Consider the following 24,000-nt stretch of genomic DNA (forward strand, 5'->3'; position numbering starts at 1 on the left):
AGAGTTCAGTGGGTTATAGAAACACGAAAATATCCAACATGCTTCCTCCGAAAGCAGCGTATGGCTGTCTAAATGGCGGGGTAAAAACACAGAAAATACAAACACACGTCTACACACAGGCACACATACATAGACTCACACACATGCATGCACTCATAGGAGCTACACCCATAAACACACACACACACACACACACACACACACACACACACACACAGACACAGATAAGCTACAAAGAGAGACAGAGACAGAGAACTCTGGGCTGACCCCGACTGACTCTGAATAACTTTGGCCGAGACCATGACTTGCCCAGCATAGGCGAAGAGAGTTGACAATGGCGCCATTAGCATGACATGCGTCAAAACTAATGACATGGAGAGGAGAGACGAAGCAAAGTTTCGGCTGCCTTGACGGACAGGGTCCGCAATGGAGTCATATGATTTGTCCTGTTTTCCGCCTTTTTTAGCAACTCCTTTCAAGTTTGGTTTCCCAAGGTACCCTATGACATGTCTCGAGTGGCAACGAACATACCCCGAGCCTATTGTCGTCATACGCTCCCACACACAGACACACACAGACACACAGACACACACACACACACACACACACACACACACACACAAACACACACACACACACACACACACACACACACACACACACACACACACACACACACAAACACACACACACACACATACACACATTCGTCCATATGCAAAATGATACAGACAGATATAGACATAGAGAAACCAGCTTTATAAGTTAGTTTAATTGTTAATGATAATTTGATAAAGAGACCAAAAAGCAATGTACTCACGTTAAAATGACGAACACGGAACGAATAACGGCGACGTTTCGACCTAAGGGTCTTCTTCAGGCACAAAAACACAAAAGTACACACACAAAAAAGAAGAAGAAAGACGATAGAACAAATAAAGAGGAGAACAACTGACAAAACAACTGCACTGCACAAACCGACAAATGACAAAGACAGAGAAGCAAGGGAAGCTACTCGAGGAGAATGAAAAGCGGCAGTTTTGAGGTCTGTAGACCAAACAAAATGTGAGGTCTACATTTTGTTTGGTCTACAGACCTCAAAACTGCCGCTTTTCATTCTCCTCGAGTAGCTTCCCTTGCTTCTCTGTCTTTGTCATTTGTCGGTTTGTGCAGTGCAGTTGTTTTGTCAGTTGTTCTCCTCTTTATTTGTTCTATCGTCTTTCTTCTTCTTTTTTGTGTGTGTACTTTTGTGTTTTTGTGCCTGAAGAAGACCCTTAGGTCGAAACGTCGCCGTTATTCGTTCCGTGTTCGTCATTTTAACGTGAGTACATTGCTTTTTGGTCTCTTTATTGTTCCCTCTCACATGCAGTCGCCATTGTTTGATAATTTGATAATTTTTTCAGTTCTTCGTTTTCACTCATGTAAAGGAGACTAGTTTTTTTTTTATATAACTCTCTCTTACTGCCGTTTTCTGTGTTTAGACCAGGCAGTTACTTTCCTTTGTTATTTGGTCATGTCATGTTTCACTTTTGGTTATGATTCAAGTTCACTTCTTAATGACTGTCATTGTTTGTTTGTTTGTTCGTTCATGGGCTGAAACTCCCACGGCTTTTACAAGTATGACCGTTTTTACCCCGCCATTTAGGCAGCCATACGCCTCTTTCGGAGGAAGCATGCTGGGTATTTTCGTGTTTCTATAACCCACCAAACTCTGACATGGATTACAGGATCTTTTTCGTGCGCACTTGGTCTTGTGTTTGCGTGTACACACGGGGGTGTTCGGACACCGAGGAGAGTCTGCACACAAAGTTGACTCTGAGAAATAAATCTCTCGCCGAACGTGGGGACGAACTCCCGCTGACAGCGGCCAACTGGATACAAATCCAGCGCGCTACCGACTGAGCTATATCCCCGCCCAATGACTGTCATTGAAATAAGAGATTGTCTGGTTAGTTTTACCCACCGGAACACTGCCATTGACACAGGAAAGTGTTTTGCCTTGGCATGGTTAATACTGATGAAGGTAGGAGAATGAATTATGAAATTAACAGTTAACCTTATATCGAACGTAAGTGGTGTGGGAAACTTTAGACAGAATGTTACAGAGAAGCTGTACAGTATTAATGCACAATCGGAAGGTCATGAGTCTCTGTAAATGTACCTCCGTTTAACTCATTGTCTCCCAGGTACGGATATATCCGTACCCACTCCACTGTGTTTCATTTGAGGTACTCTCTGCTCCAGGCTGGCACCAGCTAAAAATAACCGGCAGTACCACTCTCCTCCCGCCTATTTACCCTTTCCTTCCCCATTTCCCTCCTACCCCGCCCCAGCATTGTATCCACAGTGGCGCCTGACAGACGACTCTTTCTTTGTCTGCAGCTAGCGTGGCCCAGCTCTCAGCTCTGTTGTTAGCAGCTGCTGTGTTGATAAGGATCTGTAGCTCGCGCGCTCTAGAGAGATAGCAGAGCCTAAAAAACTGAGAACGTTTTCTGCACTGTTCAGAATGCGTGTTTTCAGCACGGCACAATATATAAGACGGCAGAAGACAACACAGTAAACAAAACATCCTAAATGTGCCACAATAAAAGAACACAAAATAATGAAAGATAAAGACCAAGGTAATCCCCAAGTACATACACATATATATATACAACACTTTACGAAATATATACAAACAGTAGAGTATATCGAAATATATACAAACAGTAGAGTATATCGTATTTACATACATATTATGCCAAGGACTACTAGTAAAAGTCATTGATGGTGCGCATGTAAAATTTGTTTTGCGTTTATATAATTATAAAATTCAAAATAGTGTAGATATAAAATTCAAAATAGTGTAGATAATGTCAGTAACATATAAGAAAGAAAAAAGATCTTACGGCAATACATGTTCATGAAAATTGTTAGCTGCATGTGAATAAAACAAAAAAGCTTACCTCACGGCCCTCCTATACAAGTCTCACAAACTTGTATATATATATAATATACCACAGGAGAAAAAAAAATAGCTCGCGCGCTTACCCAAATCCGCTCGAAGTGCCACATGATATTAGCCCCAGACAACACATAGGCGGATAATACATGTATGTCAATCGTATGAAACAAAACATGCCACAATTTACAAGACAGAAAAAAGGATAAATGAGAGAATTAAAAAAGGTGTTTGCTCTTCAAGTAAATAATTATACCACACCTTACAGATCTGAAAAACACATGTATGCTACAGTTAAATAAACAGGAAACCCAACATCCGAAAGCACGGCACAATCTATAAGAGGACAGAAGACAACACAGTAAACAAAACATCATAATCAATGTGTCACAATAAAAGAACACAAAATATTGGAAAAAAAGACAAAGGTAATCCCTAAGTACACTGATATACATGTACAACACTTTACAAAATATATATACAAACAACAGAGTATATACAGTCGTATTTAAAAACATATTATAGGCATGCGTATGGTGCGCATGTGAAATTTGTTTTGCGTTTATATAATTCAAAATAGTGCAATTAATGCCTGTAATATAAAAGAAAGAAAAAACGGTCTTTCAATACATGTTCATGCAAATTGTTAGCTGCATGTGAAGAAAACAAAAAGCCTACCTGACGTCCACTCCTACGGTAATCCAATAGCAGCACACAAGTCGATTTGAAAGTTTTTCAACACAGTTTTTCACTCGTATTGTTCTCACAAACTTGTATATATACCACAGGAAACAAAACTCGTCGACCCGACGACAATTTAACGTTTGTTTCATTATCGCAAACAAAACAGAACAGACAAAACGAAACAAAACAACACAGCACAACAGTTGGGGTTGTTATTTCTCTGAGATGCTGAAGAAAAAAAAGATGACGTGCATTGTAATGGAATAGAGTGGGTGTAATTTCAAACTAAACGGTTCAAATGTGAGTGTAAACACACTCTTTACGCGGGATCACATTCCCTCACACGCATATGAACACACAGACACACACACACACACACACACACACACACACACACACACACACTATGTACATTTTTAGAAAGAAAAACAAAACAAAAACACAATGTACATTGTTAGAAGAAGAAAAAAAACAATATGTACAATTTTAGAAGAAAAACAAACAACAAAAAACAATGTTTTAGAGCTGTTATTGTGTCAATATGCTAAAGGCCTCAATGACTTTTTATCATTCTTGTTTAGGATTTTGTTTTTGGCGGGGTGTCAAGCAGCATCGGTGAGGTCTTAATTTGTTGCTCTTTCATTAACTGGCAAAGTTGCTGTCCCTTGTTTTTCATGCCCCAAACTCTCCTTTTCAAATTGTTGACGTCAGAATGTATTTTTTCGCCGCCCTGTTCACCCATCAAACCAAGCCCCATCCCCCACCTTTCCATAAACTCTACACAATGTGCTTCAAGTATGTGCTGCTTTGGGATGACATTAACGTTGTTAAGGCACACGTTACCTCTGTAGAACTCAAATTAAAAGAAAATGACACAAATAAACAAGCAAAACCATGTACACACATACAGACAGGCAAGAACATAAGCACAACTACAGTCACAACATTAATTTAAGAATAAACACGTCACATGCTTAAGAACAAAAAAGAAGGGGGAAAACACAAAACAAAACAAACAAGATGAAATGCACGACAGTCAACAGAGCTGCATATAATAGCGTACTGTAGCGAGTGCCTGTTCCGAGAACCTGCGCGTGGGTTAATTCACAAAACTTACCCCACAAAACTGCTCTAGAAATCATACACAAACACCTGTAACCTAACTTGTTTTCACTCTATCACACAGTTAAGACTAAGTACTTACGGACGGCAAAATAAAAACACAGTCGGTTGGGCTGTTATCAGTATTCAGTGTGATTATAAACTGATATACAACGCGCAAATTCTGTTTCTTTTAACAGGAACAAAGAACAAGAGCTGAGTGCCAGTGATATTAGTATTACCACAAAATCAAACAAAACGAGTCGAATGAATAAACTCCAGTTTGCACCAACACAATGCCTGTATATTCAAGTAACAAAATACACAAGATGAACATAATCCCAGGTGTAAGTCACTGAAACGATCCCTTTTTCACACCAAGAATCACGTATTTTTTCAAACTGGCGCCATCGCACACAAGCTCCACAGAGCCTTTGTGTGCTAGAGACAGCGCGCGAAAGGGAATAGGTTGCACTGGCCGCGCCGCGGCACGCTATAAGTAAGCCAGCGAGCTCTAAGAAAAGTTCAGCTGAAAGTGCAAATCTCGCGACCAAATGGAACAGTGTGACTCATATGGCTCTATCTGACCACGTACAGATATATCTGCTCAGACTGTTAGCTTCAGTCGCTTCCTGTAACGTTGATCTAGCGCCTGCATTCCAGCGTGTTGATACACAGTTTTCCACACAGTTACTACAATTCTGAGTGACCTGCTGCAGCACAGCTGATCTCGGCTAAAAAAAGACTTGGTCAACATGGGTGGGGTACACAGTGTTAAGACTCCTTTTAAGACCTGATGTTTTCAGATTTTTGGAGGTCTTAAAAGGGGGTTCCTGTAACGTCGATCTAGCGCCTGCATTCCAGCGTGTTGATACACAGTTTTCCACACAGTTACTACAATTCTGAGTGACCTGCTGCAGCACAGCTGATCTCGGCTAAAAAAAGACTTGGTCAACATGGGTGGGGGTACACAGTGTTAAGACTACCTCCTTTTTAAGACCTGATGTTTTCAGATTTTTGGAGGTCTTAAAAGGGGGTTCCACTGTAATCTTCCTTAACCCTTAAAAAACTGTCAGAGAAGTTGTTTCAGGAATTTTTCTATTGTATTTTGGGAAATGGATTTTCTTGCATTGACTTGCTGCATTATACTGGGAATGAAACGGCTGGTATGGGGCAGGGATGTAGCTCAGTCGGTAGCGCGCTGGATTTGTATCCAGTTGGCCGCTGTCAGCGTGAGTTCGTCCCCACGTTCGGCGAGAGATTTATTTTTCAGAGTCAACTTTGTGTGCAGACTCTCCTCGGTGTCCGAACACCCCCGTGTGTACACGCAAGCACAAGACCAAGTGCGCACGAAAAAGATCCTGTAATCCATGTCAGAGTTCGGTGGGTTATAGAAACACGAAAATACCCAGCATGCTTCCTCCGAAAGCGGCGTATGGCTGCCTAAATGGCGGGGTAAAAACGGTCATACACGTAAAAGCCATGGGAGTTTCAGCCCATGAACAAACAAACAAACAAACGGCTGGTACAGTAGTCTCCCAAATTTAAGACTTCCTCACTTTTAAGTCCTTACTATTTTAGATGTTCTCTTCGTAGTCTCTGGAAATGTACCTCCACCCCCCGCGGGTTGGGGGAAGAATTTACCCGATGCTCCCCAGCATGTCGTAAGAGGCGACTAACGGATTCTGTTTCTCCTTTTACCCTTGTTAAGTGTTTCTTGTATAGAATATAGTCAATTTTTGTAAAGATATTAGTCAAGCAGTATGTAAGAAATGTTAAGTCCTTTGTACTGGAAACTTGCATTCTCCCAGTAAGGTCATTTATTATCATTCTAGTGCCCTTTATGGCTATGTGACCAATCAGGACTGATTCTAGGTGACCTGTTAAATGTTATAACGTTCAAGGCGGGACCCTTTTTGTATAACGCATTAAAAATTACCACGACAAAATAAAAATTAATATAAAAAACATCAGGGTGAATTGTTCTACTGAATGTCACTTTTTGACATTTTTCTCATGCAATTTACTGTGTAAAATGTGCTAAAAAGCAAATTCTGTCGGTGGGAGGGAAGAATGGCAAGTAAGTTTAATACTGAGTAAAGGGAAGCAACTCTTTTTGGTGCTGTCAGTAGCAGACTACACCTATGTGCTTTTGGCAACATGGCAAACAAACCTGCCATCAATCAAGAAGATCTATAAAAAAAACCTATACACATCAAAATTCATGTCTCCCAACACCCCCACTGGCCTTTTGAACAAGGTTCAGTTAGAATTAGATGTCCGGTTTTATTTTTTTAGACGGGGCCTGGAAAACTTTGAAAAAATGACCAAAGACACCTTCGAAGTGAAGATGGATCAAACAACAGGGAAACAATACGTAATCAAACGGTTTGATGAACTTACCAAGAATCACAGAGCTGGAGACGAAGAACTTGTGACTGGAGTCATGCCAGAGACTGGGGACAGCAGCTGTCCAGTCAGTGTACAGCTACAAGTACCTGTCTCTGCTAAATCCAAAGTGTGAGCATCTTTGGCAATTCTCTGTCAACACGTTCCATGGAGATGACGAAACATGGTATGACAACAGACCCATGGGCGTCCACACTATGAAGAAGTGAGCTGTGTCAATTGTCGCAGATATAGATCTACACAAACCACATCGTGCGAGCGACGGGTGCAACACTACTCGCAGACAAGAACTTCAGTCCAATTCAATTGACATTATCAGTGTCACCGGTCACAAAACTGTTAGATCTAACTCCCTGCAACCGTACCAAAAAGCATCCACCGCCAAAAAACTAGAGATGGCAGCTGCTATGTCGTCAAAGCTCACAGAGAATAGGCAGTTGGCACTGCTCCCAAGTCATACTTCGCGGGGATAACCAGCCAAAACTTCGAAGGGAAGCAGAATCGAACAGGGTCGTCTCGTTGCATCGGCGACTGTCACAAGCCAGCAGACGATCCGACAGGACGTGGAACTCAGCAACGACGAGGTAGCAGCTCTTTTCGATCCGGAATACGAACCTGCCATGCCTCCAACGAGACCAAATCCGCCAATGTTCCATCACTGTGACCTCTCGCATGCAACGATCAACATTCCCACCGACATTTAACCGCATTCAACTGCGCATGCGCAACACAAATGTGCAACATTTGAGATGGCTCTTCCCAGAACTGTCCGTTCCAATTTCGGACTTTCAGTTTGTTAGCATTTTCGAGTCTGTGTTCTGGTTTTTTGTTGTTGTTGAGTGTTTTTATGATACTATGCACAGAAAAGAAGGGACACGTTGTGAATTAAACTTTTTGGGAAAGATTACTTGAAAGCTGAAAGTGTGCTGGATGTTTGTTTTGTTTGCTCTGTTTACCTTGTAACCAACCAAGCCAAAATGGCGACACTTTACTTGCAGGGTCGCTTCGGGTATTATGTTTGTTACCACGCACGGATAATAAAACCGTTATTACTAATATGCTGACTGTTAGCAAATGATAACAAGACATGTCTCGAAAACGCTATCAAAATTCGCCTAAAGGCTCATTTTGATATCTTTTTTCTCGACATGTCTTGTTATCATTTGCTAACAGTCAGCATATTAGAAATAACTCATAATATTGTACTACGTTGCAAGCCCCTGGAGCAATTTTTTGATTAGTGCTTTTGTGAACAAGAAACAATTGACAAGTGGCTCTATCCCATCTCCCCCTTTCCCCGTCGCGATATAACCTTCGTGGTTGAAAACGACGTTAAACACCAAATAAAGAAAGAAAAGTACCTCCATTGTAGGACTCCCTGCTTTTTAAAACCTGATTTGTTCAGATTGTTGGAGGTCTTAAAAGGGGGGTTCCATTGTGATGGATTTTGGAAATGGATTTTCTTGCATTGACTTGCTGCATTATACAGGGAATGAAATGTCTTGTAACAGTTTCACACAGTATTATTCCTGTTTCAGAGAAGCTGTACAGGACTGATTTCTTCCCAGGCCTCGGCTGGATGATCGAGAGGTCCATGTGGACGGAACTTGGACCAAAGTGGCCTGACACGTGCGTATACTGATTTGAAATTTAAGTAACCTGCGATGAAAGGACACCCATACATGGGACCAGCTTCTTCTTCTTCTTCTTCTTCTTTGTTCATGGGCTGAAACTCCCAGGTTCACTCATGTTCTTGCATGAGAAGGGTTTTTACATGGATGACCGTTTTTACCCCGCCGTTCAGGCAGCCATGCGCTGCACCAGCTTCTTCTTTTCGATCGCCGATCACACTTGGAGTCCAGATCTTGAGATATAATTAGTGGTCCTCTGCAGCGCAGCCACTGGCCCGTACAGCTTGTTGTGCAGGGACTCCAGCATTGGCCAGATTTCCTCTCTCAGCACCTGGTGGTTCCTGCAGTCTCGTAGGATGTGGGCCGTGTCCCCTGGCTCCACAAGACGAGATGAAGGGACCTCCAGTAGCTGAGGGTGGACTCCTTTGAGGCGCGGAGCCCGGCGCTGCACCTGCCTGGTGGATCCTCACAGGGCGAGCACCATTACTGTCAATTCTGTTTCCAAGTGTCATAATGGCAGTTGATGCGTAGTGTTGTGGTTTGTTGGAGTGCGCCGTGCGGCCCAACACATACGTCTTCAGCACTCGAGGTTTCTGTCAGGGTTACCTCACCCTTAGCTCATGGCCCAAGGACCTGCCCTGTGAGCACAAGGTTGGTCCATATTAGTCTGGCCTCTACCCTTCGGCCTGTCCAGCTTGGGAAGCCCTGCCAGGAGTTTACACTCCCGCTGGCATAGCTCTTAGGGTCACCGAGACACGCAAACCACCACACCACGTTAAGGAATGGGCCATGTGGTGGCGCTGCACCAGCTAAAAGTGTCCTTAAAGTGCAGGTGTCCTGTCATGACAGGTAAATAGTTTGATCAAGATAATAGAGAAAAGGACTGTGGCGCAATCAATCAATCAATCAATCAATCAATCAATCAATCAATCAATATGAGGCTTATATCGCGCATATTCCGTGGGTACAGTTCTAGGCGCTCTGCAATAATGCCGTGTGAGATGGAATTTTATACGGCCAGTAGATTGCAGCCATCTCGGCACATATTTACCTTTCACGGCCTATTATTCCAAGCCACACGGGTATAGGTAGACAATTATTAACTGTGCCTGAGCAATTTTGCCAGGTAAGACCCTTTTGTCAATCGTGGGATCTTTAACGTGCACACCCAATGTAGTGTACACGGGGGGGGGGGGGGGGGGGGGGGTCGGACACCGAAGAGAATCTGCACACAAAGTTGACTGTGAAATAATTTTCCGCCGAACCTGGGATCGAACTTACGCTGACAGCGGCCAACTGAATACAAATCCAGCGCACTACCAACTGAGCTATATCCCCGCCCCACTCAAGGCACAGTGGTTAGCGCATCGGACTGCGGGCCTGGAGATCGTGGTTCGAATCCCATAAGGGGTGCGTGGGTTTTTTCGGGCCTCGGTCGGCTCCTACCCAGAGTGGAAGTGTTATAGTTCCAATGGGAAGGCTGGGATTACACAGCCGAATGTCATTCACTTCATGAATTCGATTGTGAGGGTACCGAGGTGTCTGACCTACATGGTTGACTCAGAAAGCGCAAAAAACAAGTCTGGCGGCGGAACGAAGTTCAGGGGTGGATGTTGCAGTGAGTGCTGGGACGGGGCGGCGTGAGAGCATACTGGGAGAAGGAACAAGCGTCGGGACAAGCAAGAGAAGAGAGGATGAAACAATAAAAAAGAGAAACAAAAAAAGAGAACAAATAAAGAAAGAAAAAAATTCCACAGTCGAAGGTGTCCTTTCAATAATGATAATAATGATAAGGGTACTTATATGGTGCTAATCCTAAAATACAGTGGGACCTGCGATGAAAGGACACCCTTGAGACCAGCCTAAAGTGTCCCTACATATGACAGGTATACTTTGGTAGAGATAATATAACATACTATAATACTTGGGACTGGGTGGCCGAGTGGTAACGCACTTGCGCCCGGAATCGAGAGGTTGCGTGTTCGACCCTGGGTCAGGCCGCTATTTTCTCCCCCCTTTCCTAACCTAGGTGGTGGGTTCAAGTGCTAGTCTTTCAGATGAGACGAAAAACCGAGGTCCCTTCGTGTACACTACATTGGGGTGTGCACGTTAAAGATCCCACGATTGACAAAAGGGTCTTTCCTGGCAAAATTGTATAGGCATAGATAAAAATGTCCACCAAATACCCGTGTGACTTGGAATAATAGGCCGTGAAAAGTAGGATATGCGCCGAAATGGCTGCGATCTGCTGGCCGATGTGAATGCGTGATGTATTGTGTAAAAAATTCCATCTCACACGGCATAAATAAATCCCTTCACCTTAAATATGTGCGCAATATAAATTGCATAAAAAAATGATATAAAAAAAAAAAAAATCCCTGCGCTTAGAACTGTATCCACGGAATACGCGCAATATAAGCCTCATATTGATTGATAACAAGGGACAAGAGAAGGTGTCCTTTTAAGGGAGGTGTCCTCTCATGGGAGGGTCCACACATCGCAGGTACTGCTGTAGTTCTAAGCGCCTTTCAAGGGAGGTAATTCTGTAATCAAAGGGGCTTTACAGGTAGCAATGTACCCTTCTTTATATGTAAATCATTGTGTAAGCAATTGCAGATCTACCAAGGCCTCAATTCTTTCTGTGAAAACCATTATTAAAAGACAAAATATATGTTCAGGCTTTTTACGTAAAATAAAAAACCCTCAATGTACCCATTTTCTAAAATAAAAAAGCTTTGGACTTGCTAGAGATCACATCTAAAGCATACTAAGTTTAGTTTTTGACTCACATGCGAAGCAAAAGTGAGTCTATGTACTCACCCGAGTCGTCCGTCCGGAAAACTTTAACGTTGGATATTTCTTGGACACTATTCAGTCTATCAGTACCAAATTTGGCAAGATGGTGTATGATGACAAGGCCCCAAAAAACATACATAGCATCTTGACCTTGCTTCAAGGTCAAGGTCGCAGGGGCCATAAATGTTGTCTAAAAAACAGCTATTTTTCCCATTTTTCCCATTTTCTCTGAAGTTTTTGAGATTGAATACCTCACCTATATATGATATATAGGGCAAAGTAAGCCCCATCTTTTGATACCAGTTTGGTTTACCTTGCTTCAAGGTCAAGGTCACAGGAGCTCTTCAAAGTTGGATTGTATACATATTTTGAAGTGACCTTGACCCTGAACTATGGAAGATAACTGTTTCAAACTTAAAAATTATGTGGGGCACATGTTATGCTTTCATCATGAGACACATTTGGTCACATATGATTAAGGTCAAGGTCACTTTGACCCTTATGAAATGTGACCAAAATAAGGTAGTGAACCACTAAAAGTGACCATATCTCATGGTAGAAAGAGCCAATAAGCACCATTGTACTTCCTATGTCTTGAATTAACAGCTTTGTGTTGCATGACCTTGGATGACCTTGACCTTGGGTCAAGGTCACATGTATTTTGGTAGGAAAAATGTGTAAAGCAGTTCTTAGTGTATGATGTCATTGCTAGGTTTAGTTATTTGACCTTGACCCTGAAGGTCAAGGTCATGTAAAGGTCAAGGTCAAGCATGTGAGTCGTATGGGCTTTGCCCTTCTTGTTCATTCATTTGTCTCATGATTGTGTGTGTGTGTGTGTGTGTGTGTGTGTGTGTGTGTGTCCACTATATAGATTACCATTAGGCTGATTTATTGTGAATATAGCATACCATTTTTTTTTTAATTTTGAATATTTGCAGTCTATCTGTTTTTGATTTGTTGTGAATGTCTAATTGTTTTGTCAAAAGTTGATAGTTCCAAAAACTAACTTTTTTTAATTTGGTTCTGGATTTTAGAACGTTCGCAGTCTCTCTGTCAATAATGGACACAGCTTTTCCACGGCAAAATAAACCCAACAGTGTTGTTTTTAAACAATGTCTGTCTGTGTGCGTTGTGTGTTCAGGTTCTGGGACGACTGGATGCGGCACAATAAACCCAACAGTGTTATTTTTAAACACTGTCTATCTGTGTGCGTTGTGTGTTCAGGTTCTGGGACGACTGGATGCGGCACCCCGAGCAGCGCAAAGACCGGCAGTGTATACGACCCGAGATCTGCCGCACCAGCACCTTCGGCAAGAAGGGCGTCAGCAAGTGAGTAGTACTCTACAGTTGAACACACCCTCACAAGACACCCCCCGTACTCCTCCACCGCCCACCAGGTGGAAATAGAGGATACTAAATGGCTTGCTGTGTCGTACCAGATTTACACGAGTTATTGTTACCTCCAATTTCAGACTTATCCTCAATTTCATGACAAGATGTTCTCAGAATTGTGTGGCTGGGTGAATTGTGGGTTGCGTACGTCCGAGGGGCACATGTAGCCTGTGTGTCTGAAGTAGTGGGTATGTGTGCGTAAGGGTGTGCTGATATTGAACTTCAGTTGTTGCTTTGTAAATGTCTATGTATCAGTGTATTACTATTATGTCTTGCCACACACATGCCAAATTTCCTTGTATTGATGAGGACAGTAAAATTTCTTATATCTTCTTGTATCTTGTATCTTGTATCTTGTAAAGGGGGTTCCACTGCACATCAAGCTTAAAGAAAAAAAAGCCATATACACGGGTGGGATTCTTCCGGTATATGCCGGAAGTCCGGATTCTTAATGTCTGTGGTGACGTTTCTTTTGTTGTTTATTATACAAATCCTTGAGCGTCCCAGACCCCAACCCCCCCCCCCCCCCCCACCCCCCCGCCCTTAACATTCTTCAGGATTCATGGCATTTTTCAGTCCCACCCTTGTATATATCTATGTACTAACAAAAACCTCATTTTGGAAAAGTTAACCTTGTGTTTGTGCTCTTCTTTTTCAGAGGGCTGTTCTTTGAAAAACACCTGAAGTACATCAAACTGAATGATAAATTTGTGCCATTTACCCAAAAAGACCTCTCCTATTTGGAAAAGGTAACATAATTTTATGTCATTGTTGATACTTTACCGTTTTATGTGTAATAATACTGGAAAAGAACTTATCAAACTTCAACTGACAGGTGTCAGAGCACTGAACTTGTGATCCAAAGGTCACCGGGTTTGAATCCGGGACGGATCGATACGGGTCAACTTTCTGTGCAGACTCGGAAATGGTATCCATGTCCCGTCTCATGTCACCACTGTGGCACATAAAAACCTTGCTCATTCCTTTAGCTTAAAACCTTTGGCTATATCCCATAAGAGTTTGGTTGAGGGAGCCAAATACCTGCACTGCATCATTGCCGTATACATGGGTGGGATATATTTTTTGATGATTTTAGGGAATTCATTTATCTTTATCCATGTAACCTGTGATTACTCCTGTCAAATTGGTGCTAAAAGAACAACCAGTCCGTTTTGAACTGTCTGGTTGATGTCCACATGTAAATAGGCCCATTGAAATTGAACACTTTATCTGTACATATTTATTATGATATAATATGCGTGTGGAAGGAGTGTGAAGTTTGGATGCATACACCATAACAAAATCCTGTGCTTTGCATTTGGTAAATAAACTGTTTGACTTGACTTGACTTGACTTGTCGGGCTTTAGACGATTCAAGATGTTGTCGTTGTGTTTGCCCCCAGGATCGTTACAACACCAACTTTGGGAAGAAGGTGTACACCTAGGGCGTCCTGAATGAGAGGGGGGGGGGGGGGGCTGTTAGGGGGTGGGGTATGTCTTCCGCCATGTCTTGTCAGAATTTGGTGGAGGGAGAGGGCGCAGTGGCGTGGTGGTAAGACGTCGGCCTCCTAATCGGGAGGTCGTGAGTTCGAATCCCGGTCGCTGCCGCCTGGTGGGTTAAGAGTGGAGATTCTTCCAATCTCCCAGGTCAACTTATGTGCAGACCTGCTAGTGACTTAACCCCCTTCGTGTGTACACGCAAGCACAAGACCAAGTGCGCACGGAAAAGATCCTGTAATCCATGTCAGAGTTCGGTGGGTTATAGAAACACGAAAATACCCAGCATGCTTCCTCCGAAAGCGGCGTATGGCTGCCTAAATGGCGGGGTAAAAACGGTCATACACGTAAAAAAGTGGGAGTTTCAGCCCACGAACGCAGAAGAAGAAGAAGAAGAAGAAGAAGAATCCGGGACAGATCGATACGGGTCAACTTTCTGTGCAGACTCGGAAATGGTATCCATGTCCGGTCTCATGTCACCACTGTGGCACATAAAAACCTTGCTCATTCCTTTAGCTTAAAACCTGTGGCTATATCCCATCAGAGTTTGGTTTAGGGAGCCATATACCTGCACTGCATCATTGCAAAGGGCTGTCGGGCTTTAGACGATTCAAGATGTTGTCGTTGTGTTTGCCCCCAGGATCGTTACACCAACTTTGGGAAGAAGGTGTACATCTAGGGCGTTCTGAATGAGAGGGGGGGGGGGGGGGGGGCTGTTCGGGGGTGGGGTATGTCTTCCGCCATGTCTTGTCAGAATTTGGTGGAGGGAGAGGGCGCAGTGGCGTGGTGGTAAGACGTCGGCCTCCTAATCGGGAGGTTGTGAGTTCGAATCCCGGTCGCTGCCGCCTGGTGGGTTAAGAGTGGAGATTTTTCCAATCTCCCAGGTCAACTTATGTGCAGACCTGCTAGTGACTTAACCCCCTTCGTATGTACACGCAAGCACAAGACCAAGTGCGCACGGAAAAGATCCTGTAATCCATGTCAGAGTTCGGTGGGTTATGGAAACACGAAATACTCAGCATGCCTACTCAACGAAAGCGGAGTGAAGCTGACTATGCTCTCAGAGCATAGTGTGGGGAACCCAAATGGGCAAACGAGCTCACACGTAACCAGAAAATTCTGGAACGCTGAAGAAGAAGAAGGTGGAGGGAGACAAGACACAATTGGCTGAACCCTGGCACTTCATCATTGTAAGGGCTTGTTGACCTTTAGACGATTGAAGTAGTTGTATCTGTGTTTTCCCCCAGGATCGTTACGACATAAACTTTGTGAAGGAGGTGTACAGCGCCGTAGTTCTGAGGGGGAGGGAGGGGGGGGTATGCCTTCGACTATGTCTCGATGAGAGAGACAAATCAAATGGCCTGTAGTCTTTTTCTCCGAGGCTGAACCCTGGCACTGCATTGTTGTAAAGGGCAGTCGGGCTTGCAGGATTAATTTCCTGAACAACAACAAGTAAGGTGCTGTTAGCCTTGCACAGTTCATGATGTTAATTGTCGCTGTCTTTGCCCCCAGGATCGTTACGACACGGACTTTGTGAAGGAGGTGTACAGCGCCGTAGTCCTGAGCTCCTCGGAGGCGCTGAGCGGCGTGCAGCCCGAGGAGAAGAAAGTGCGAGTCCAGTACGCCACTAAGGACGAGTTCAAGAAGCTGGCCAAGGCTCTGGGCATCATGGAGGATCTCAAGGTGGGAACCAGGTTTTCTTTGTGTCTTTTCCCCTGTAAGCGGTGTATGGCTGCCTGAATGGCAGGGTCAAAACGGCAATACACGTCAAAACCCACTTGTGTAAAAACGTGAGTGAACGTGGGAGTTACAGCCAATGAATAAAGAAGAAGTTTTTATTTTTTATTTGTTGTTACTTTTTTAGAAATGGGGTATTCCCCAGAGCTGTGTAACAGGGGAAACCTGTTGCTAAGTTGACATTTCTTTACTGAACTGAGACATTTTGACCATACAACCCAGGCTCTAGGCATCATGGAGGGCCTCAAGACGGGAACCATGTTTTGTTTCTTTCTTTTATAAAATAACCAAAGGGAAGTAAGCGCTCTATGCATACGACATGTGTGATGAAGTAAGCGAGAGTTATGCATATCCTTTCTCATGGCACCCGAGAGAATAACAAGCATTGAAAGGTTTCGTATAACTCGCGCTTACTCCATTACACGTGTCGTATCATAAAGAGCGATTACTTCCCTTTGGTTATTTGATATCTTAACAACGCTCTGCCTCATTTCCTTTGATTTCTTTCTTTTTATTTTCTGTTACGTTTTCAGAAATGGGTTATTCTCCACAGCTGTGTACCCTGGGAAACTATGTTGCTATTAGTTGACATTTCTTTACCTAACTGAGACATTTTAACCATACAACTTGATTTCAAAGATAAATACTGGTTCAATCAATCAATCAATATGAGGCTTATATCGCGCGTATTCCGTGGGTACAGTTCTAAGCGCAGGGATTTATTTTTTTTATTTTTATTTTTTTATTCTTTTATTTTTATGCAATTTATATCGCGCACATATTCAAGGCGCAGGGATTTATTTATGCCGTGTGAGATGGAATTTTTTTACACAATACATTACGCATTCACATCGGCCAGCAGATCGCAGCCATTTCGGCGCATATCCTACTTTTCACGGCCTATTATTCCAAGTCACACGGGTATTTTGGTGGACATTTTTATCTATGCCTATACAATTTTGCCAGGAAAGACCCTTTTGTCAATCGTGGGATCTTTAACGTGCACACCCCAATGTAGTGTACACGAAGGGACCTCCGTTTTTCGTCTCATCATGTATATCCTTGGCCTGCAGAGAAAGAATTAGAAATACTTGCACATTTTGTTTTCCTGCGTTCAGTAAATTACGAGGGTTTCAAAGTATGTCAACTTCGTTACATGAAAACCAAAAGTTGTGACATGGATTTGAGTGCTAGCAACTTAAAAACAAGTCGCGTAAGGCGAAAATACAATATTTAGTCAAGTAGCTGTCGAACTCACAGAATGAAACTGAACGCAGCAAGACCGTATACTCGTAGCATCGTCACTCCACCGCCCGTGGCAAAGGCAGTGCCCGTGGAATTGACAAGAAGAGCGGGGTATTCGTTGCGCTAAGAAGGATAGCACGCTTTTCTGTACCTCTCTTCGTTTTAACTTTCTGAGCGTGTTTTTAATCCAAAGATATCATATCTATATATTTTTGGAATCAGGAACCGACAAGGAATACGATGAAAGTGTTTTTAAATTGATTTCGAAAAAAAAAATTTGATAATAATTTTTATATATTTAATTTTCAGAGCTTGTTTTTAATCCAAATATAACATATTGATATGTTTTTGGAATCAGCAAATGATGGAGAATAAGATAAACGTAAATTTGGATCGTTTTATAAATTTTTAATTTTTTTTACAATTTTCAGATTTTTAATGACCAAAGTCATTAATTAATTTTTAAGCCACCAAGCTGAAATGCAATACCGAACCCCGGGCTTCGTCGAAGAGTACTTGACCAAAATTTCAACCAATTTGGTTGAAAAATGAGGGCGTGACAGTGCCGCCTCAACTTTCACGAAAAGCCGGATATGACGTCATCAAAGACATTTATCAAAAAAATGAAAAAAACGTTCGGGGATTTCATACCCAGGAACTCTCATGTCAAATTTCATAAAGATCGGTCCAGTAGTTTAGTCTGAATCGCTCTACACACACACACACACAGACACACACACAGACACACACACGCACACACGCACATACACCACGACCCTCGTTTCGATTCCCCCTCGATGTTAAAATATTTAGTCAAAACTTGACTAAATATAAAAAAAGATGAAAATATACACAATGTGTTTTGTTGTATGTCTGTATCATTATCTAACTGGAGTACTACATGTACTAAAAAAAGTAAAGAGAATACATTCTAGTTGTCATTTAGTATACATTATAATCATTTAAAGGACTGAAAATGCATGTCCCAAAATGGTACACAGCTCTGGAGAATAACCCAAAATGGTACACAGCTCTGGAGAATAACCCAAAATGGTACACAGCTCTGGAGAATAACCCAACATGGTACACAGCTCTGGAGAATAACCCAAAATGGTACACAGCTCTGGAGAATAACCCAAAATGGTACACAGCTCTGGAGAATAACCCAACATGGTACACAGCTCTGGAGAATAACCCAAAATGGTACACAGCTCTGGAGAATAACCCAAAATGGTACACAGCTCTGGAGAATAACCCAAAATGGTACACAGCTCTGGAGAATAACCCAAAACCAAAAACAGATAGACTGCTAACGTTCCAAAATTCAGAATAAAAAAACCAATAATTGTACGTTATTTGAACGTTTAACTATTGACGAAACAAAATGTTACAGTATAAATGTAACATTTTGATTCCGTGGGTGTGTTCACCTGATATTTTTTCCATTTATTCGACCTAAATTTCTCAGATTTGTGTAAGTCTTAAGGGGGGGTTCCACTGTATCTTTTGACATCCTCCTTCTCTAGTTTCTTTCTATCAAAGTAATTTTGATCAATTTCTCACTTTTCTGTGACAGGCTGGTGTACCCCGGGCTGCGTACAGAGGCGTGGTAAGCTTCATGCTGAAGGGACGACGAGTGTACCTAGCCCCGCCCCCCGACTGGAAAGGTTACGACATTACATGGACGTGACCCCGCCCTTCACCCTAGTCTCCATTCTACATTCTGCCTGTTGGGGCTTCATTGCTGCTGAAACATGTGGCATTTTCAGTCTTCATTCTACATTCTGCCTGTTGGGGCTTCATTGCTGCTGAAACATGGGGCATTTTCAGTCATCATTGCCTTGGAATTCTTGGATTTCTCAACAACTCGTGGATGTGACCATTTCCTGGAATCTTCATATCATGTACTGGGGCGTCATCGTAGCTAGAACACGGGAAGGTTTCATGCAACCCTTCAGTCATCATTTCTGGATTTCTTGGATTTCTTGACAACTCCTGGATGTGATTATTAAGCCTACGTCCTTTACTGGGCGAAGTCGACTACGCGAAGTATGCTTAGGGAAGTTGGCCACACGCAGCTTAAGCACTGAGTTTTCGGTAGAAGGACTTTGTGAAGTCTTCCCGAAGTCAACTTGGGGCTCAAGTAAGGACCGCTTTTATCTGGAATCTTAATCATATCACGTACTGTGGCTTCATCGTCGCTAGGACACGGGAAGGTTTCATGCAAAACTTAAGTCATCATTTCTTGGATTTCTTGACAACTGGATGTGACTTTTACCTGGAATTTTCATATCATGTACAGGGGCTTCATCGTCGCTAGGACACGGGAAGGTTTCATGCAAAACTTAGTCATCATTTCTTGGATTTCTTGACAACTGGATGTGACTTTTATCTGGAATTTTCATATCATGTACTGGGGCTTCATCGTCGCTAGGACACAGGAAGGTTTCATGCAAAACTTCAGTCATCATTTCTTGGATATTTCTTTGATTTCTGATATCTCATGGATGTGACTAACAGTTTCTTCCCTGGCGTCACCATCTCAGATTCTTCTGCTGGCAAATAACGTCCCAGGCTTCATGTTGCTTGGATATTAATTGTGAATTTTCATGCAACACTTCAGGTAGCATTTCTTACAATGTTTTTCAGACGTTTATCTCGTGGACGTGGCCCGAGCTTTCCCCGCTGTCTTCATCCGACATTTATCAGAGAGGGTTTTCATGCTGCTGGGATATTGACTGGACGTTTTCCATGCAATACTTGGGTCATTATTTCCTGGGATGGATCTCGCAGTCGCAAGCTATCCCTGGACACTGTCAATTTTCATGCAGCCCTTCGGTCACCCTTTCCTGGGATATTTCTCACATGTTTGTCAACTCAAGGACGTGGCTCCGATCTTTCTCGCCTCTCCATTTCACTTTCTGCCCCTGGCAGCCGCCATGGCTATATTCATCTTGCTCGGACATCGTACCTTGTCATGCAACACTTGGTAGGGCTGTTGTTACCTGGATTCTTTCAGTCTTACACTTCAGTTCCAGTTTTAGAGAGTCTTAGAAAGACCATAAGAGTGCTGTACTCGCATGAATATGAAGGTGACAATCGACACAGCTGTTGGAGAATCTTCAGATACACAGAATGAAGCCATGTACAGTCATTGTGTTTCTGGATTCTGGGACTATGATCGCCTGTGGAAATGTTCATGCAATACTTCCGTTTGACACCGTTTGATCTAAGTTTGGTGTGACAAAATTTACCCAAAGGAGATGACATGGCTGTCTTCAGCGACACAGAACGGAGCATGCACGGTCACTGTGTTTCTGGAGTCTGGGACTATGTTTGCCTGCATGATTGAGACACCGTTTGATCCAAGTCTGCTGTGACAAAAGTTACACAAAGGTGACGACATGGCTGGGACTATGTTTGCCTGCATGATTGAGACACCGTTTGATCCAAGTCTGCTGTGACAAAAGTTACATTCCACCGCCTCCTTTGAGTGTACGTGTTTTCCTGGACACAATCTTGAGATTTTGATGGGATGCTGTGCTAATTACACAGCCAAGAAACAACAAACTGACGTTCTAATGAGAGGGCATGGAAGTGTTAATCTTTCTCACTCGGTTTAGTCAAGGGTCAACTTTGGTGAGTGGGTTTGACAGTGATAGAAATACGTCATACCTCTCTCTTTGTTTCTGTAATTTTTGTTTCTTCTCTTGATTATCATCTGTTGAAAAAATGAGTCAGTATTTATGATTTTAGGATTTAAAGTATTTTTTATGAGAACTTGTGATGATTGATATGCAGACAAATGTGGTTTTGGTTAAAAAAGAAAAGTTTTTTTGTATTTGTCCTGTCTTAACCCCAGACGACTTACGAAAAAGTGATTTTTTAAAAATATTGCTGCATTTTGTCGAACTTGGATTCTTCCTCCAATGATTAACATTGCTTCTTACAATCGAACAGCTGGTAGCTAGGACATACAGTCATACTCAGAACTCACTTGTTAGTTGTTTGTTTGTTTTTAACAGTTTGTTATGAACAGTTCTGTACATTTTTTCACACTGCTTTGATGTTGATATGCATGTAACTTTGTCTGTGTGTGTGTTTGTGTGTGTGTGTGTTTGCATGTTATTGCTTGCAAGTCTTGACAGGGAACTGAGGTAACGTTTGTATTTTGTGTCAGTTATACAGTTAGTGTGCTTTTCTGTGAGAAGTCTGAGCAGGTTGCTAGTGGAAGTGTATAAGCTCATCTAGTGTTAAACTGTGTCCGGCTGTGTGTGTGTATTGGGGGGTGTGTGTGTTGCTGTGAGAAGTCGGAGCAGGTTGCTCAGTAGTGGAAGTGTACAAGCTCATCTAGTGTTAAACTTAAACTGTGTCCGGCTGTGTGTGTGTATTGGGGTGTGTGTGTGTTGCTGTGCGCTGTGACAAACTTTGACATTTGACGATCAATATTTCAGAAACTTAACACTTTAGATGTACAACATTTGCTATGGCAATAAACAAGGGCGAACAAACATAACGAAACATATTTTCTCACATGGAATTGACGCCATTAGGCTGGCTTCATTTGAGCGGACCCAATAGGTTGAAGAGGGAAGAGGGATAATTATATGAGTGTATAGATTTACTGTGTGCCAGACTGAGTACAATTTACTCCAACTTCTTTTCTTAAAGGCTGACATAGTCCTATTTAATTAGTTTAATTACTTCCAGGGCTTTTTTCATCGTTGCTGGGATGTATAAATTAAGCTTCCTGCAAAGTTTTAGATTTGAAGTCCTTACCAATTACGAGAAATAATTAATTCTTTATTGCATTGTTTAGCAACAGTTCTCCAGGACTTGGGCTATTTTTAGACAGTTGACGTCACTTCGTGATGTTTCGTTAACCAAAGATGGCGTTTGAGACTGTTCTGTTTACATTCGACACTATCAACACCACTTTGCAATACTGAAATAATTGTTTCTGTGTTCGAAAGCTACAGCCAATCGTTATTATATCCCCTTAGTTACAGTTTTATAACATTATTGGCACATGTAATATGAATTAATTAATGAACGCTACGAATATGGCAGCCTTTAAACTGCAGTGTTATGTAAATATTGTTGTTATAACGTTTGTTTTAAACCTTGATTGTACATCGCTATTAGCAGCCCAGTTTTCCTCAACTCCTGCAGTTTTTAAAAATTGTTAATGAATTAATATTATTATTATTGATGACAGCGGCCTGTCACTGTCAGTCATGAGTGCAGAGTTTGTGTTCTCAATTTCAGCAGCAAATTTGAAATGGCTTTGCTGTTTTTATGAACATTTTTTATTTTTTTTATTTTAGTTGTTTGTTTGGTTGATTTATTTTTGGAATGTTTTTTTGTTGCTGAATTGTGTATTTATTGATTCAGTTATTTGCCTGTTTATTGTTTCATTATTCATTCATTTATTTTTGTTAATCTACAGTACACATGTTTATATTTCTTGTTCTAACAAATCCCTAAGAAAAGCTCTTACTGATGAAATATTCTGATGTATGTGTGATGATGAAAGTTGAATTTTTTTTCTCATTTTCTTTTCCATTTTTGTGTGTGTGTGTGCAAAGGGTTGTAGATTGAGACAGTGTTTTCAAAATTTGATTCAAAATTTTTATTTTTTATATGTGTGCTTCAAGGACTACTACACACTTGTAGTCCTTGGTGTGCTTTCAAAAATTGTGTGTGTGTGTGTGTGTGTGTGTGTGCAAGCAAGACTTACAAAACTGTATGCTTGTGCTTGACATTTCATCACACAGCCTGTGGCTTCCTTGCTTAACACGTGACTTTCACAGGGTATTTTTTGCATTGTCCTCAAATAATTCTACTCATTAACAAACTTGTGTTTTATTCTGTACAGTTATTGGCATACACTGTAATCTGTGTTTGTTAACCCTCCCTTCCTCTGATTCTTACATTGTCATTGAATGTTTGTGTGTGTGCTGCGCAATGTGTCTTTGTGTGTGTGTAGTATGTGTGTGTGTGTAGTATGTGTGTGTATAGTATGTGTGTTGGTGTGTATGTGTTGGTGTGTGTGTAGTATGTGTGTGTGTAGTATGTGTGTGTTGGTGTGTGTGTGTATGTAGTATGTGTGTGTGTAGTATGTGTGTGTGTAGTATGTGTGTGTGTAGTATGTGTGTTGGTGTGTGTGTGTGTGTGCCTGTGACACTCCTTAACAGAGCTTTTGAGTTGTACATTTTATTGAGTTAATCAGAACAAGGGTAATATTCTTGTCATTTACAGCCTGTATATTTAGCTTGATTGACTTTTGTTTGTAAGTCTTCTTGTCTGTCTGTGTATTTGTTTGTTCATTTGCGTTCTTTTGTTGTTTGTACGTTTTATGAGTGAGTTCAGGGGACAGGTTTAAAATTGGAAAATGTATTGAATGATTTTTGTGCATGGGATTTTAATTTTCAAACGGTAAAGGAATAGAGGGAGAGAGAGGAGAGAGAGAGAGGAGAGAGAGAGGGGAGGGAGAGAGGGGAGAGAGAGAGAGAGAGAGAGAGAGAGAGAGAGAGAGAGAACGAACTTTATTACTCAAGGATGGAG

At 42.0% G+C, this 24,000-nt stretch overlaps 2 protein-coding genes across 2 annotated transcripts in view; one reads left to right on the forward strand and one right to left on the reverse strand.

Moving 5' to 3' along the window:
* Positions 1-23,073, forward strand: part of LOC138950592 (alpha-1,3-mannosyl-glycoprotein 2-beta-N-acetylglucosaminyltransferase-like) — a 47,333-nt gene extending 24,260 nt beyond the window's left edge. The window contains exons 8-12 of the mRNA XM_070322297.1: positions 8,674-8,764; positions 12,787-12,891; positions 13,613-13,703; positions 15,964-16,134; positions 19,010-23,073. Coding sequence (XP_070178398.1) covers positions 8,674-8,764; positions 12,787-12,891; positions 13,613-13,703; positions 15,964-16,134; positions 19,010-19,123 — 572 coding nt within the window. The 3' untranslated portion in view covers positions 19,124-23,073. The remainder of the gene's footprint in view (positions 1-8,673; positions 8,765-12,786; positions 12,892-13,612; positions 13,704-15,963; positions 16,135-19,009) is intronic.
* The window catches only part of LOC138950612 (coagulation factor V-like), a 391,727-nt gene that overhangs the window by 267,166 nt on the left and 100,561 nt on the right, over positions 1-24,000 (reverse strand). The window lies entirely within an intron of this gene.

The sequence above is a fragment of the Littorina saxatilis genome, linkage group LG16 (assembly GCF_037325665.1).
Source record: "Littorina saxatilis isolate snail1 linkage group LG16, US_GU_Lsax_2.0, whole genome shotgun sequence".
Classification (NCBI taxonomy): domain Eukaryota; kingdom Metazoa; phylum Mollusca; class Gastropoda; order Littorinimorpha; family Littorinidae; genus Littorina; species Littorina saxatilis.